Source organism: Carassius gibelio, chromosome A5 (assembly GCF_023724105.1).
Source record: "Carassius gibelio isolate Cgi1373 ecotype wild population from Czech Republic chromosome A5, carGib1.2-hapl.c, whole genome shotgun sequence".
In the NCBI taxonomy this organism is placed as follows: Eukaryota; Metazoa; Chordata; class Actinopteri; order Cypriniformes; family Cyprinidae; genus Carassius; species Carassius gibelio.
In genome coordinates, this window is record NC_068375.1 from 38,390,741 (window position 1) to 38,407,765 (window position 17,025).

At 36.9% G+C, this 17,025-nt stretch overlaps 1 protein-coding gene across 3 annotated transcripts in view; it reads right to left on the reverse strand.

Moving 5' to 3' along the window:
- Positions 1–16,949, reverse strand: part of LOC128014892 (serrate RNA effector molecule homolog) — a 35,336-nt gene extending 18,387 nt beyond the window's left edge. The window contains exons 1-11 of one of the 3 annotated variants that reach the window (XM_052598587.1): positions 16,804–16,949; positions 16,334–16,480; positions 15,132–15,260; positions 14,085–14,231; positions 13,805–13,993; positions 12,506–12,675; positions 12,236–12,414; positions 12,058–12,159; positions 11,796–11,976; positions 11,564–11,715; positions 11,274–11,335 (exon numbers count right to left, since the gene is read on the reverse strand). In XM_052598587.1, coding sequence (XP_052454547.1) covers positions 11,274–11,335; positions 11,564–11,715; positions 11,796–11,976; positions 12,058–12,159; positions 12,236–12,414; positions 12,506–12,675; positions 13,805–13,993; positions 14,085–14,231; positions 15,132–15,260; positions 16,334–16,452 — 1,430 coding nt within the window. In that variant the 5' untranslated portion in view covers positions 16,453–16,480; positions 16,804–16,949. Of the gene's footprint in view, positions 1–11,273; positions 11,336–11,563; positions 11,716–11,795; positions 11,977–12,057; positions 12,160–12,235; positions 12,415–12,505; positions 12,676–13,804; positions 13,994–14,084; positions 14,232–15,131; positions 15,275–16,332; positions 16,481–16,576; positions 16,734–16,803 lie in introns of those variants that run through there. The other 2 variants (XM_052598585.1, XM_052598586.1) reach the window with 2 other exon arrangements.
- Positions 16,950–17,025: the final 76 nt, after the last annotated feature.

The window sequence follows — 17,025 nt, forward strand, 5'->3', positions numbered from 1 at the left end:
CTCGCCATAATTTCAACACCTCACCACGAGCAAACCGTTCGAGATATCAAAAATCTCCTGGCAATTTTTCATCCCCAATGTCTTGAGATCATGTTGACCGAATTTGGTGGCAATCGGCAAAAAAACCTATGACAAGTATTTCAAATTCCAGAGCATGCGCTTTTTACATAACTCTAAATAGCTGACTTCCTGATGGGCGGAGCCTATGACATGCAATATGAAAGTTGTTCGGCACGATAAGATCTATATGTGTACTGAGTTTCATATGAATATGTGCAAGTATGTATGAGCTATACATCAACATTTCTGACTGTGATCCAGGGGGCGCTGTAGAGCCCCTGTGCCACGCCCGGGTCCCAGCCTCTGCAGGCTCCTAAAGGCCACAGATTCCAAAGTGGGCGCAAATTTTCAAGAGTTTTTGAGTATGTTAAGGACCCCAAAAGCCCCCACAACTTTGACGAAAAATATGAATACTAAACCCTAAATATCCAACTTCCTGTTGGGCGGAGCCTATGACATGCAGTAAGAAAGTTGTTTGGTTTGATGAGATCTACATGTGTACCGAGTTTCGTGTGTCTACGTGCAAGTATGTATGATATATGGCCCTCAGTATTCCAGGGGGCGCTGTAGAGCCCCTGTGCCACGCCCGTGTATCAGTCTCTGCCCGGCCCTAATGGCCGCAGGTTCCAATGTGTGTGCCAATTTTCAAGACTTTTTAAGCATGTTAAGGACCCCAAAAGCCCCCGAAACCTTGGAAAAAAATTAGAGGAATAAATAATAAATATAGCTGCAAGCAGCGATGGCGGGCTCAAGCCACCAATGCCATCGCCACCCCGGTGGCATCAGGTAAACTGTGCCCAGCGGGCACATGCATTCACAATATCCCTCTGGCAGTGAGGTTTTAAAGGATACGGCAGTTAAAGGGTTAATCCGAATCATCTAGACTTTAAAATCACATTCACAGAACAATATATATATTAGTAACACTGTACAATAAGATTTCATTTATAAACATTATGTTAACATGAACAATATTTATATAGCATTCATTCATGTCAGTTAATATTCCAAACTTAAACATGAAAACATTGTTTTATTGTGATTTTTTTCCAAGTACATTTTACCAATTCCAAACCATATAAATCTTAATAACTACCATTATTTTTTATTTAATCATTTATGAGTGCTATACAATAGTCCAGGAAAGCTGGAAGAGAAAAACTCCTTATATTCATGTGTGCAGAATTATTAGGCATGTTTTCTTTTACAGATGAAATGCGCTAAAATAGACTTTTAACTCAAACTGTAAGGTCGAAAATTATGAAATACCCATGAGAAATATCAAACACAAATGCAATACAGAAATGGATAAGTTAAGACTTGACCATTGTACAAAAAATACTGACTGGGTCATGAGGTCAGAAAAGAAGAAGAAAAAAGCAGGTCAAGAAGAACTGACAAAAAGAATTGCAAAATAATTAGTAATTAATGTGAAGATTAATTTTTAGTCAATTCTGCAAGACAGACTTTTCAGGAAAGGAGGTGGAATAAAAATGAGCTCCTAAATCTTAATCCTGGATTCTGGAAGATATATTCCTCAAACCATCGAACAAGAGGAGGTGGTGCTGGTCCTTCACGAGTCACTCTAATCTGTGCATAAAGCCTATATATAAAGTCTTAATATATAGTATTTCACAATACTTTATGGTATTCTAATTAAATCATTTTTTGGAATCTTAGATCTCTCAGAACCTGACACCGAGTAATTCTGGAGACTCCAGGAAAGTGGCAGTTCTGTAAAATGTTGGCGCTGGAGACTAAATGCACCCTGATAGTTTCACACCTAATTCACTTAACACACACACACACACACATTACCCACAGTGACAGTGGGACTGAGTGACATCAGATGTATGATAGTTTTTTTTTAATTTTCTATCATCCATATAGTGTTGTATAGTCATGAAACTATGGTCATGAGACCAGTCATTCTGAGGAAATATGCCTCAGAATGACTGGTCTTCTATGTGTACATTTTTTTTTTTTTTAAGTGTTTAGAAGCTGCACTTTAAAAAAATAAAAAGACATTTACTGGTTCCTTTTTTACTATTATTTCAAAAAACATCACGGCAAAACCATTCAAGCTATCCAAAATTCATTCACACCTATTCTGTAAGATTAATTCTTTAAACAGTGGTAAAAGAGGATGTGGTGCTGATCCTTCAAGAGTCACTCAAAACGTATCTGTCCATAAAGCCTATAAAGAATTATTCTTAATATACAGTTCAAAATACTTCAGCTTGTTATTCTAATTAAGTGAGGGTCATTTTATCAGTAAAATATATACAATTCATTTTTTTTTAAAAGATTTCTATAAATGATTTAAATCATACTCGTTTCTACAATAATTATTTAAAAGTAATCCTATAGCTCCCTCTGGTGGCCATTATAGGTACTAAGAATTGCAAGCTTGATTTATAAGTTATGATAGTTTAAATTTTATGCTGGCTCTTGAAAGTGATAAAGCTATGAAACTTACTGTGCTTCCTTCAAATGAGGACTTCTACTTATATAAAAAATTATGAAGATTTAGAATGAAAAATTGTAAAGATATAGTAAAATAACTATTGTATTTTTTTATGTTACTTTAATAAATCTCTATGGCAACACCATTTAAGCTATCCTAAACCCATTCACAATTTAACATCTCAGTATATTGGCATCATGTTGAAAAAGGAGTATGGAGTAGTATGAGTAGGAGTATGAATTCATTTGCAGGCTTTATCATAAATCCACAATAAAATTTCTGAGTTCTGTATCAATCTGTGTTGTTGTTTGTTTATTTTTATCTTTTATTTTTCATAGGAAGATAACTTACTCTCATTTTTAATAAATGTGCTTATAAACCAAGGACAAGCTATTTATAGCTGTATTTATAAACTGCTTACTACTGACTATTAATATTGGGACAAGGCTTTATAAAGCAAGAACTGACTATTTAATAATGAGTGCAGTTATTATAAAGTGTTATCAATTAATTTGCTAATGTTAACAAATTATACATTATTTTACAGTGTTATCAAATCCTTAAATGACTCATAAGCATTTGTGAAAGTTCTGCTTGTATTACAGCTTAGTATTGATCTGTGAGCTGAACAGATTTACTGTTACATCCATGATATTATGTAAATTAAAATAAATATAATGTCACAGGATGTCATAGGTCAGTATCAAATGAGTTTGAAATTATTATTTGCAGCACAAATAAGGTTTTTTTTAGGATTTTTAAAAATCCCTAAAACTGTCAGAAAAAGGTTAAGGCCTAAGCTATTTCTATGTGAGTGGCTAATTTTATTTTTGTTTTTATAATTGTAATACACAAACTATGAAATGATACAAAATGTATAAAAAGATAAATAAATAAATACGCACACATTAAAAAAGCAGCCAAGTCGAATGAGTTTCCTTTTTTATATAGATTAAAATTGAAGACAGAAGCAAGTGGTAAATGTGGTCACTTTAATATTCAAATCCAGTAGATCCAGTTTATGTTCACGTGGCTGTTTTCGTTTATAGTCGCCAAGCTATTATGTGTTTTGAAATAATCTTGTCCGTGATGTGTTCGTTCGTACGACGAAAGCCAGAATCCTGCAGCTCGAGAGATATATGTTATTCTGCCAGTCGCGCTTTCAAATAGTCTTGCACACTTAAACAGGTCACAAACACCTGCATTTAGCTCTTGTTGTGTTACAATGGGTTTATTGTGTGCATTTGTGGTAATATTTTATTTAAAAAAGCTCTTAAACAAGAATAAATTCGTTTGTTTTGAGCTGGACACTGTACGCGCTGATCGGAGGCGGTGATTTCAGATAGGCAGCTGCAAATATTTCATTTTCACACAAACAGTTCAAAAACATCTTAATTTAGCTCTTGGTGTGTTCTAATTGGTTGATTGTGTGATATCGCTGTAATAATTTATTTTTAAAAGCTTTAAAACAGGAATAAATTCGTTTTCTCTGAGCTCTTTACTCCAGACGCTCGTGATCACAGCGGTGATTCATCTCTCCTATTTCTCACGTATCTCTGGCCAGAAATAATTTATCCATGAGCCCTGAACCGGTAATAATCAGATATGTTGGTTTAGCTTGTCAGTGTGAATTAAATCTAAGTATTTGTTTGTATTTTTAACCGATTTAAAAGTGAAAGTAAAAGTCCGGGAATTGAACCTGTAGGGGCGCAATTTCTCTCAGACAATGGAAGTCTGAAGCACATATACTCAAACAGAGGGACAGAGTGAGATGAGATGTCTGACAGTTTTTTTAATTTTCTGTTATCCATACAGTGTTGTAAAGTCGTGAAACTATGCATATTTCCTCAGAATGACTTTTTCATCTGTATGAAAAAATTCTTTGACGTGTTTGGAAGCTGCAATTTAAAAATACAATAATGATTCCCTTTGTAAGGTCATTTAAAAAAAATCACCACGGCAAAACCATTCAAGCTATCCAAAATCCATTCACAATTTAAGTTCCTATCAGAAATACTGATGTGTGTTCAGAGTTTTGTGAAATTCTAAGTATGTTATTTGCCTCAAAATCACCTGAGAAGTATTCCAGTTTGACATGTTGCCACGGCAACAATTTTTTAGATATCAATATCCCCCTTGCAGATTTATATCAGCTGTGTTTTAACATTATTCTGATGAAGTTTGAAGCAAATCGAGTAATAATAAGATGCTGAATTCAAATCATTTTGAAAATGACACACTTCCTTCTGCCAGTTGGTGGCGCTATAACTTTGACTCCTAATAGTCACATATATGCGATCGACATCATACAACGAATAATCTGATGAAGTTTGATTAAAATCAGGAAATGTATGTGGATGGTATTAGACACTTCCTGTTTCTAATTTCTCGCCATAATTTCAACGCCTCGCCACGAGCAAACCGTTCGAGATATCAAAAATCCCCTGGCAATTTTTCATCCCCAGTGTCTTGAGATCATGTTGACCGAGTTTGGCGGCAATCGAGAAAAAAACCTATGACAAGTATTTCAAATTCCAGAGCATGCGCTTTTTACATAACTCTAAATAGCTGACTTCCTGTTGGGTGGAGCCTATGACATGCAATACGAAAGTTGTTCGGCACGATGAGATCTATATGTGTACTGAGTTTCATATGAATATGTGCAAGTATGTGTGAGCTATACATCAACATTTCTGACTGTGTTCCAGGGGGCGCCGTAGAGCCCCTGTGCCACGCCCGGGTCCCAGCCTCTGCAGGCTCCTAAAGGCCACAGATTCCAAAGTGTGCGCAAATTTTCAAGAGTTTTTGAGTATGTTAAGGACCCCAAAAGCCCCCACAACTTTGACGAAAAATTTGAATACTAAACCCTAAATAGCCAACTTCCTGTTGGGCGGAGCCCATGATATGCAATACAAAAGTTGTTTGGATTGATGAGATTTATATGTGTACCGAGTTTCATACGTCTACGAGCAAGAATGTATGATATATGGCCCTCCATATTCCAGGGGGCGCTGTAGAGCCCCTGTGCCACGCCCGTGTATCAGTCTCTGCCCGGCCCTAATGGCCGCAGGTTCCAATCTGTGTGCCAATTTTCAAGACTTTTTAAGCACGTTAAGGGCCCCAAAAGCCCCCGAGACGTTGGAAAAAAAAAATAATAATAATAATAATAATAATAAATATAGCTGCAAGCAGCGATGGCGGGCTCAAGCCACCAATGCCATCGCCACCCCGGTGGCATCAGGTAAACTGTGCCCAGCGGGCACATGCATTCACAATATCCCTCTGGCAGTGAGGTTTTAAAGGATACGCCAGATAAAGGGTTAATCCGAATCATCTAGACTTTAAAATCACATTCACAGAACAATGTATATTTAACTTTAGTAACACTTTACAATAAGATTTCATTTATAAACATTATGTTAATATGAACAATATTTATATAACATTCATTCATGTCAGTTCATATTCCAAAATTAAACATTAAAACATTGTTTTATTGTGATTTTTTTTCCAAGCACATTTGACCAATTCCAAACCATATCAATCTTAATAACTACCATTATTTTTCATTTAATCATTTATGAGTGCTATACAATAGTCCAGGAAAGCTGGAAGAGAAAAACTCCTTATATTCATGTGTGCAGAATTATTAGGCATGTTTTCTTTTACAGATGAAATGCGCTAAAAAAAGAGTTTTAACTCAAACTGTAAAGTCGAAAATTATGAAATACCCATGATAAATATCAAACACACATGCAATACAGAAATGGATAAGTTAAGACTTGACCATTGTACAAAAAATGCTGACTGGGTCATGAGGTCAGAAAAGAAGAAGAAAAAAACAGGTCAAGAAGAACTGACAAAAAGAATTGCAAAATAATTAGGAATTAATGTGAAGATTAATTTTTAGTCAATTCTGCAAGACAGACTTTCAGGAAAGGAGGTGGAATAAAAATGAGCTCCTAAATCTTAATCCCGGATTCTGGAAGATATATTCCTCAAACCATCGGACAAGAGGAGGTGCTGCTGGTCCTTCACGAGTCACTCTAATCTGTTCATAAAGCCTATATATAAAGTCTTTATATATAGTATTTCACAATACTTCATGGTATTCTAATTAAATCATTTTTTGGAATCTTAGATCTCTCAGAGCCTGACACCGAGTAATTCTGGAGACTCCAGGAAAGTGGCAGTTCTGTAAAATGTTGGCGCTGGAAACTAAATGCTCCCTGATAGTTTCACACCTAATTCACTTAACACACACACACACACACACACACACACACACAGACACACTACCCACAGTGACAGTGGGACTGAGTGACATCAGATGTATGATAGTTTTTTAATTTTCTATCATCCATATAGTGTTGTATAGTCATGAAACTATTGTCATGAGACCAGTCATTCTGAGGAAATATGCCTCAGAATGACTTGTCTTTTATGTGTACATTTTTTTTTAAGTGTTTAGAAGCTGCACTTTAAAAAAATAAAAATACATTTACTGGTTCCTTTTTTACTATTATTTAAAAAAATCACCACGACAAAACCCTTCAAGCTATCCAAAATTCATTCACACCTGTTCTGTAAGATTAATTCGTTAAACAGTGGTAAAAGAGGATGTGGGGCTGAACCTTCAAGAGTCACTCAAAACGTATCTGTCCATAAAGCCTATAAAGAATTATTCTTAATATACAGTTCACAATACTTCAGCTTGTTATTCTAATTAAGTGAGGGTCATTTTATCAGTAAAATACATAAAATACATATTATTTTATTTGAAAGATTTCTATAAATTATTTAAATCATACTCGTTTCTCCAATAATTATTTAAAAGTAATCCTATAGCTCCCTCAGGTGGCCATTATAGGTACTAAGAATTGCAAGCTTGATTTATAAGTTATGATAGTTTAAATTTTATGCTGGCTCTTGAAAATGATAAAGCTATGAAACTTACTGTGCTTCCTTCAAATGAGGACTTCTACTTATATAAAAAATTATGAAGAGTTAGAATGAAAAATTGTAAAGATATAGTAAAATAACTATTGTATTTTTTTATGTTACTTTAATAAATCTCTGTGGCAACACCATTTAAGCTATCCTAAACCCATTCACAATTTAACATCTCAGTATATTGGCATCATGTTGAAAAAGGAGTATGGAGTAGTATGAGGAGGAGTATGAATTCATTTACAGGCTGATTTTATCATAAATCCACAATAAAATTTCTGAGTTCTGTATCAATCTGTGTTGTTGTTTGTTTATTTTTATCTTTTATTTTTCATAGGAAGATAACTTACTCTCCTTTTTAATAAATGTGCTTATAAACCAAGGACAAGCTATTTATAGCTGTATTTATAAACTGCTTACTACTGACTATTAATATTGGGACAAGGCTTTATAAAGCATGAACTGACTATTTACTAATGAGTGCAGTTATTATAAAGTGTTATCAATGCATTTGCTAATGTTAACAAATTAGACATTATTTTACAGTGTTATCAAATCCTTAAATGACTCATAAGCATTTGTGAAAGTTCTGCTTGCAATACAGCTTAGTATTGATCTGTGAGCTGAACAGATTTACTGTTACATCCATGAGATTATGTAAGTTAAAATAAATATAATGTCACAGGATGTCATAGGTCAGTATCAAATGAGTTTGAAATTATTATTTGCAGCACAAATAAGGTTTTTTTAGGATTTTTAAAAATCCCTAAAACTGTCAGAAAAAGGTTAAGGCCTAAGCTATTTCTATGTGAGTGGCTAAATTTATTTTTGTTTTTATAATTGTAATACACAAACTATGAAATTATACAAAATGTATAAAAAGGTAAATAAATAAATACGCACACATTAAAAAAGCAGCCAAGTCGAATGAGTTTCCTTTTTTATATAGATTAAAATTAAAGACAGAAGCAAGTGGTAAATGTGGTCACTTTAATATTCAAATCCAGTAGATCCAGTTTATGTTCACGTGGCTGTTTTCGTTTATAGTCGCCAAGCTATTATGTGTTTTGAAATAATCTTGTCCGTGATGTGTTCGTTCGTACGACGAAAGACAGAAACCTGCGCTCAAGAGAGATATGTTATTCTGCCAGCCGCGCTTTCAAATAGTCTTGCACACTTAAACAGGTCACAAACACCTGCATTTACCTCTTGTAGTGTTACAATGGGTTTATTGTGTGCATTTGTGGTAATATTTTATTTAAAAAAGCTCTTAAACAAGAATAAATTCGTTTGTTTTGAGCTCGACACTGTAAGCGCTGATCGGAGGCGGTGATTTCAGATAGGCAGCCACAAATATTTCATTTTCACACAAACAGTTCAAAAACATCTGAATTTAGCTCTTGGTGTGTTCTAATTGGTTGATTGTGTGATATCGCTGTAATAATTTATTTTTAAAAGCTTTAAAACAGGAATAAATTCGTTTTTTTCTGAGCTCTTTACTCCAGACGCTCGTGGTCACAGCGGTGATTCATCTCTCCTATTTCTCACGTATCTCTGGCCAGAAATAATTTATCCATGAGCCCTGAACCGGTAATAATCAGATATGTTGGTTTAGCTTGTCAGTGTGAATTAAATCTAAGTATTTATTTGTATTTTTAACCGATTTAAAAGTGAAAGTAAAAGTCCGGTAATTGCACCTGTAGGGGCGCAATTTCTCTCAGACAATGGAAGTCTGAAGCACACATACTCAAACAGAGGGACAGAGTGAGATGAGATGTCTGACAGTTTTTTAGTTTTCTGTTATCCATACAGTGTTGTAAAGTCGTGAAACTATGCATATTTCCTCAGAATGACTTTTTCATCTGTATTAAAAAATTATTTGACGTGTTTGGAAGCTGCAATTTAAAAATACAATAATGATTCCCTTTGTAAGGTCATTTAAAAAAATCACCACGGCAAAACCATTCAAGCTATCCAAAATCCATTCACAATTTAAGTTCCTATCAGAAATACTGATGTGTGTTCAGAGTTTTGTGAAATTCTAAGTATGTTATTTGCCTCAAAATCACCTGAGAAGTATTCCAGTTTGACATGTTGCCACGCCAACAATTTTTTAGATATCAATATCCCCCTTGCAGATTTATATCGGCTGTGTTTTAACATTATTCTGATGAAGTTTGAAGCAAATCGAGTAATAATAAGATGCTGAATTCAAATCATTTTGAAAATGACACACTTCCTTCTGCCAGTTGGTGGCGCTATAACTTTGACTCCTAATAGTCACATATATGCGATCGACATCATACAACGAATAATCTGATGAAGTTTGATTAAAATCAGGAAATGTATGTGGACGGTATTAGACACTTCCTGTTTCTCATTTCTCGCCATAATTTCAACGCCTCGCCACGAGCAAACCGTTCGAGATATCAAAAATCCCCTGGCAATTTTTCATCCCCAGTGTCTTGAGATCATGTTGACCGAGTTTGGCGGCAATCGAGAAAAAAACCTATGACAAGTATTTCAAATTCCAGAGCATGCGCTTTTTACATAACTCTAAATAGCTGACTTCCTGTTGGGTGGAGCCTATGACATGCAATACGAAAGTTGTTCGGCACGATGAGATCTATATGTGTACTGAGTTTCATATGAATATGTGCAAGTATGTGTGAGCTATACATCAACATTTCTGACTGTGTTCCAGGGGGCGCCGTAGAGCCCCTGTGCCACGCCCGGGTCCCAGCCTCTGCAGGCTCCTAAAGGCCACCAATTCTAAAGTGTGCGCAAATTTTCAAGAGTTTTTGAGTATGTTAAGGACCCTAAAAGCCCCCACAACTTTGACGAAAAATTTGAATACTAAACCCTAAATAGCCAACTTCCTGTTGGGCGGAGCCTATGATATGCAATACAAAAGTTGTTTGGATTGATGAGATTTATATGCGTACCGAGTTTCATACGTCTACGAGCAAGAATGTATGATATATGGCCCTCCATATTCCAGGGGGCGCTGTAGAGCCCCTGTGCCACGCCCGTGTATCAGTCTCTGCCCGGCCCTAATGGCCGCAGGTTCCAATCTGTGTGCTAATTTTCAAGACTTTTTAAGCACGTTAAGGGCCCCAAAAGCCCCCGAGACGTTGGAAAATAATAATAATAATAATAATAATAATAAAAAATAATCCTAAGGAAAACAATAGGCCTCTCGCCCTTTGGGCTTGAGCCCTAATAATAATAACAAATAATCCTAAGGAAAACAATAGGGCTCTCGCCCTCCAGGCTTGAGCCCTAATAATCCTTAGAAGAACAATAGGGCTCTTCGCCCCTTCGGGCTTGAGCCCTAAATATGGAATGCTTTGGATCACAGGCTCACGTTCGGTCTCTTTTTGAAGACGACACGTGGCCAATTCTTACTTAAAAGGTGCACTAAGCATTATTTGAAAAACACTTTTGACCACAGTGTCGGAGCGAGTACATATTACAGATATGCCCATTTATTTCTGGACTATTTAACCTTTTCGAATCACGTCCAAGACATATTGAAATAGCAAGTACCAGTATCTTTACAAAGTTTTTTACCATTCCGATAAAGTATTAATAGTTCAAAAAAAAAAAATCTATGCAGAAAATTTCAGGGTCAAAAATGACAGAAGAGAACCAGAGGGCTACGGCCAGGTGGTGACCCTGAAAACACAGTTTACATCAGCGTAACAGAAAATGCAACCCCTAATATCCTCAATAAGCTGAAAATAAGAATTTCATCTACACCATCCACTCAAAAGCATCTCCAACTTCAACTTACCTGCGCTCTGGCTGCGGTTCCGACAAACACACTCGCACAAATCCCGGATAACGTCGACACAGCTGCAAAAAAAATAAAATAAAAATAGCAGTCTTTAGATCATTTATGAACAGTTATTGTTTTGCAGATGTCTTGTGATTAGGCAAAAGCTGCGACTGTCATGACTCTGTGTAGTAAATGCACATGATGGAGATTTCCTACTAATCACAGAACTGGCTTTTACTGACAAGATGCGCATGACTATAGCATTCAATTCAATCATGCAACCCCCATTTTACGTGCACACTTACAGCGACGATCTCCGCCTTCGATATGCTGGGAGCGATGCTCCTCATGAAGAGAGAGCATGTCCTGTGAAGAGGTCGAGGCCGCGGAGGCTGATCGTCCTTTGGTTTCTTCTCCTTTTCTTTCTCCTTTTCCTTCTGCTCCTTCACATCAGTGGCTTTAAAAGAGCAGAAGCACAGCGGTCACAACCATGACACTTGACACGGATTATTAATCTTCAGAAGCCTTGAGACTGACCTTCCCCCTCCTCTTCTTCCTCTTCCTCCTTCTCTTCTCCCTCGTCGGGTTCTCTCGCTCTTTCTGAGGGTTTCTCTGAGCAGCGAGAGTTCGAGTCGGAGTCAGAATCGGATTCGCTGTCAGATGCACTAGCTTCGTCTTCACTGTCTCCACTGTGTTTCCTCTTCCTCTTCTTACTTAGCTAGAGAGAGAAAAAAAAACTGTAGAATGCAATTATTGCAAACCAATATCCAAGTTACAAAACAGAACTTAGCTAACTAACCTTCTTGGGTTCTGGGATTGGTTCAGCAGGTGCTTCTTTCTCAGTCTTCTCCTCTCCTTCACAAACAGCTGCATCCTTCTCAGTGCCCTCATCACCTTCGCCCTAAAGACACCAAATTCACCATAAGTGATTCTCAAAACACTGTGATCCTTTGCTCGGTTACGCAACAATCCCTCACCATCTTGTCTTTTTCAGTCGAGGGTTTGCGCTCAACATCCGCCGGCTTGGGCTCGTCCCGTTTGGGAGGTTCAGAACCAGGCCCACCGGATGACAGTCTCTCTCGCTCCTCCTCTTCCTCATTGGGCTCTTCCAGGATACGTAGGTCATTTTCCGTTCCTCCTTCCATCTTTATTACAGCTAACAGAACCACAGATCATCATTATCAGTGATCATACGTTTGGATAGACATGACATTTAAAACTAGCACATGAAAAGCACTTCTCTATACCTGTATCTAAAATCTTGGTGATTTGTGGAGCATGCTCTATGTCCAAAGAGACCGGTTCAAATGCGTTATTATCCATCAGATACATGTAGACGTTCAGCCGGTTCTGTAGAGCACTGTGGGCTTCTGCTTTACGCCTCCCAGCCTCATCCGGGTGGTACTTCATACGAAACCTGACAGGAAGACAGAAATGGAGGAAGAGGGACAAAAAAAAAACCAGCATGTTAGCAACTATTTCAACCTGAAGTCAACCTTACAAACTAATCACCAAGAGACCTGCTAGATATAACCTGCCTTCTACACATCTAAATGTGCTTTGATAAATCAACGTTGGATCCAATAACCCATTATCTTACTACACATGCTTTAAACCAAACTTGTGTTTAAGTGTGTGTTTGTGTATATACAGTAAGGTACACTCACCACCAACGAAGTAGAAACAAATAATTAGTAAAAGCAACACTAAAAACTGATGCATTATCAAGAAACTAGAGTCAAAACATTTCCCGTTGTGTTTTTACCTGATGTACTCCCCGCATTACAACGCATTTACACAGAGAGCGTCTTCTTAGAGGAGTGTGTGCATACACACTATTTCTGCATTTTTGGGGAGGTTTGATTGATCCAAATATCAAAAGTGAAGAAGTGGAAGAAAAGTATCACACACTACAGAAAAAAAAAAAAAAATCAAAATAACAAAGCTCTCCGTGAACGCCTCTAGCTAAAAGCCCTGGTACTTGGATTCTAAAGGCAGCTGCATTGTGCGCAGTGCAAACCCTGACTAACTAACAGCGACTCCTGCGGCGCGTCCAAGAGCTTTTCTCATCTTCCAATACCTTTTGGTGATGGAGGGAAGAAGGGTTTTTGTTAATTTGTAAACCAGAGAACAATATGCAAAAACCTGAAATGAACAAGTCAATGATGAGACCAATTCAGTCGCTGTGGACACAAACTGATGAGATAACAGACAGACATTAATTAGAATCATAAATCAGAAGCATATAAAACACTCAAACTTTAAAGAAATAGTTCATGCAAAAAAGAAATAAAATTTTCAATTTTGGATGAACTACAACTTTAAAAGAGTATTTCGCAAATGACTGTCATAATTTACTAAACACCTATTAAAAGGATAGTCACAGTTGTACTCTGTGTTACAAGACAAAAGCCTTTTCACATTATTAAACCATCTTAACTACAGACCAAATGTATTATTAACAGAACAGAGTCAAATGTTCAGAGGCTGATGCTTTGTGCTTCACAAACAGAAAGCTAAAGCAAAAACAGTAATTGTTCTCGTACCACTCTTCGTCTTTATGGGCCAGGAAGAAGTCCTGCATCTGCTGCCGCCTGAAATCGATCTTGTACTCATTGTAGCGTTTGACCGACTCCGTCTCATCCACAGAGTCGTCCAGGGACAGCAGGAACTCCTTAAAGGTCTTCATCACAGGAAGAGGAGGACCAAGATCCATGTCATGGATGTTTCCCAGCCTGAAAGGAAGAGCAGGAGAAGGAGGTGACCACACAGGATCAGTGCAAGGGAACGGTGCACAGTAGAGCCGCTCGTGTTGTTCCTGCTCACCTGGCCTGGATGGGGATCCCATGATGGGGCTGCATCAGGTGCATGTCCGGGTGACCCCACGGCTGAGGAGGGGCATAACCGGGCCCTCCACCGCCTCCATAACCCAGATCATAGCCACCATGGTAAGGGTCACCTCCATGGTCATCCCTGAGAAGAGAGCAGAAGAGGCATTTTATCTCTTTGGCTTCATTTCAAAAGCTAGTGAGCTGCCTACATGGCATTACAGACGTATACTTTATTTCTGTGCTCTTTGTATTTTTATGCTTAAAGTATAGGACCCTACAAACAACTATTTTATTTATTCCTCAAATTTGTTTTTTCCATTTCTGCTTTTTTTCTGCAATTTAAATTATGGATTTCATTTAATGGTCAAATTAAATTTGATACAAAAAAAAAAAAGGTAATTAATAAAACATGTCAAAACTATTTATTAAAGTTAAAGACTTGAAGGTTTTTTTTCTTCAAGTTTTCCATTTTCTTTGGATTTTGAGATTTAAAAAAAAAAAAAAAAAAAACACGTCTCGATTAAAATGATGATTAAAATATTTACAATAATATGGCCTCTGCTTAAATCTTCCCAAAAAATATACAAATAAATAAATGTGGTAATCAATTGAAGGCCCAATATTAGCAATTTAACCAATCTTTTAAAATATAAATAAAATGTATGCATTTAACAACTCTTGTTAAAAAAAAAAAACCTGTTAAAATTAAAACATGGAACATTTGATATTCCTTAAAAAAAAAAAAGTTTATTTTTTTTTTTATTAATATTAATACTTTCTACTGTGCATTAATAAAATATCTGTGAATAATCTTAAAGTCAAATCCTAGGTTTTATACTGGAGTGGAATGTCTTAAAACTCAAAGGGCACTCAGAGAACCACTTTACAAACTCTGTTGAATTGTCTTGAATGTGCGTCATTTCCAAATGTGTCCCATTTTAATTCGAGTACTGTCTATGTGGCAGACAGGGAGCCAGTCGGTTGGGTTTCAACACAGAAGTTTAAAAGAGATCTCTTAACCTAAAAACACAGTAATTCTTACCAGTCTCTCCTCATGCGCTTCTGCTGAGGGCTCATGTCATGACGTGGAGGGGAAAATCTCTCTCGTCTGCCTCTGTCGTAGTCACGATACTCCCCTCGGCTGCGTCGCTCGCGGCCCCGGTCCCATTCTCTAGCCGAGGGCCGCCAGTAAACGACAACCACAACAAATATACATAAAAATATGCAAGCATACAAGTCTCTTGAGCAGAGCATAACCATCAGAAACATTAAAGAGGGTAATAATCAATCAGACTTGGGCAAATTATTGATAAATTTAACTGGCTGCAATATATTCAGTAGACGTGTTTCTATCATAGTTTATGCATGTCATCTTAGGGGTGTTTTTACACGACGATACCTTTCTCAACTATAAATGTAAAACTTAGTGTGTTTTGGCTGTTCATTTAGTCAATTAGTGAATTTCTGAGACCCTACATGCCAGGAGTTTTACAGGACATCCAGGGCTTTTCAGGGATATCACATGTTTGGAGGTTTGATCAGAAACACTCCCTCTGCTTGGCCTTTAAATACATTTTGATTTAATCGTTTAGCAGACGGTTTTATTCAAAGTGACTTACAAATGAGGACAATGGAAGCAATCAAAAAACAACAAAAGAGCAATGATATATAAGTGCCAAACAAGTCTCAGAAATCTAGTGCAGTACATGTATCAAGTTTGTTTTAAATAGTATAATAAAAAGTAAACCTATAGAATAGAAAAAGAACAGATCAAGCTGGTGTTAGGTCTTTTTTTTATAATTGCATAATAAATGAAAAGAAAATAGAATACAAAGAGATTATAAAAGTAGTTGGATTTTTCTTTTTTAATAATAGAATTAGAATAGTGAGTGTTAAAGTTAGAGTGTGAATTAACGACCAAATAACAAAGTTTTACATTTATAGTTGAGAACGGTATTGTCGTGTAAAAATTAAATTTTTATTTTTTCTCATTAAAAATCATTATTACTGATACTGACAGAATGATCACATTAGCACTCTCAAGGAAATATGATAATGTTTTGTTATTATAATTTAAACGTGGCTACATTTCAAACTGTTTGTCATGAATTGTTGCGTTAAGAAAAAAGTGCACCTTGAATAAACTGAAAGCGATGTGTGACAATCACCATGAAACCACACTTGTATGACAATTATTTTCGTTCTGTTATAAAATACTGAGATGAATGCCTCGCTCGTCCTCACCGGTCGCTCCAGTCGTCTCTGCGGCGCTCCTCTCTCTCCCGGGACCGCTCGTAGTCGCTCCTCTCGCGGCGGAACTTATCTCTGCGTCTGCGGTCGTACTCGTCATCGCTGTCGGCCATCGTGTCTCCGTCTGAGCGGGAAGGTTCGCTGTAAACACGAGAGAAACCGGTTCATTAACTGTAACGTTATCACATGGCGTCACTGACTGGAGGTCATTCAAATCACTACTCTCTAAAAATCGACCTGTCGTTAACGGTCAAACATTCTAGATCTCCAACGGACGTGACACGCGACTCATATTCATAAAATAATCGCAAATGACGAACGCGAGGCGCGCGTTCTTGTACGGAAAAGACTCGATAAGGGCGAGCGCGTTCGGACAATATGGAATTGTCGCCACGTATAACGTTCAGTAGATGTTAAAAAGTGGTAGTAAAACATAAAATAATAGGTTTATGACCGATACTAACCGGTTCCTAGGTTTAAAAGGCTTTGATCATGCGAACTCCCGCCGGCGCTCGAGCGTCCGGAACAACTGCAGCGGAAGTGACGATCATATACAAAACAACTGCGTAACCGTGTTTTTTAAGGATTTTTTTTTTTTTGCACATTTTATTTGTTATTTGCTTTAATAATAATAATAATAATAATGCTTAGCATTTCCAAACATTTTTATAATCCGAACATTTACC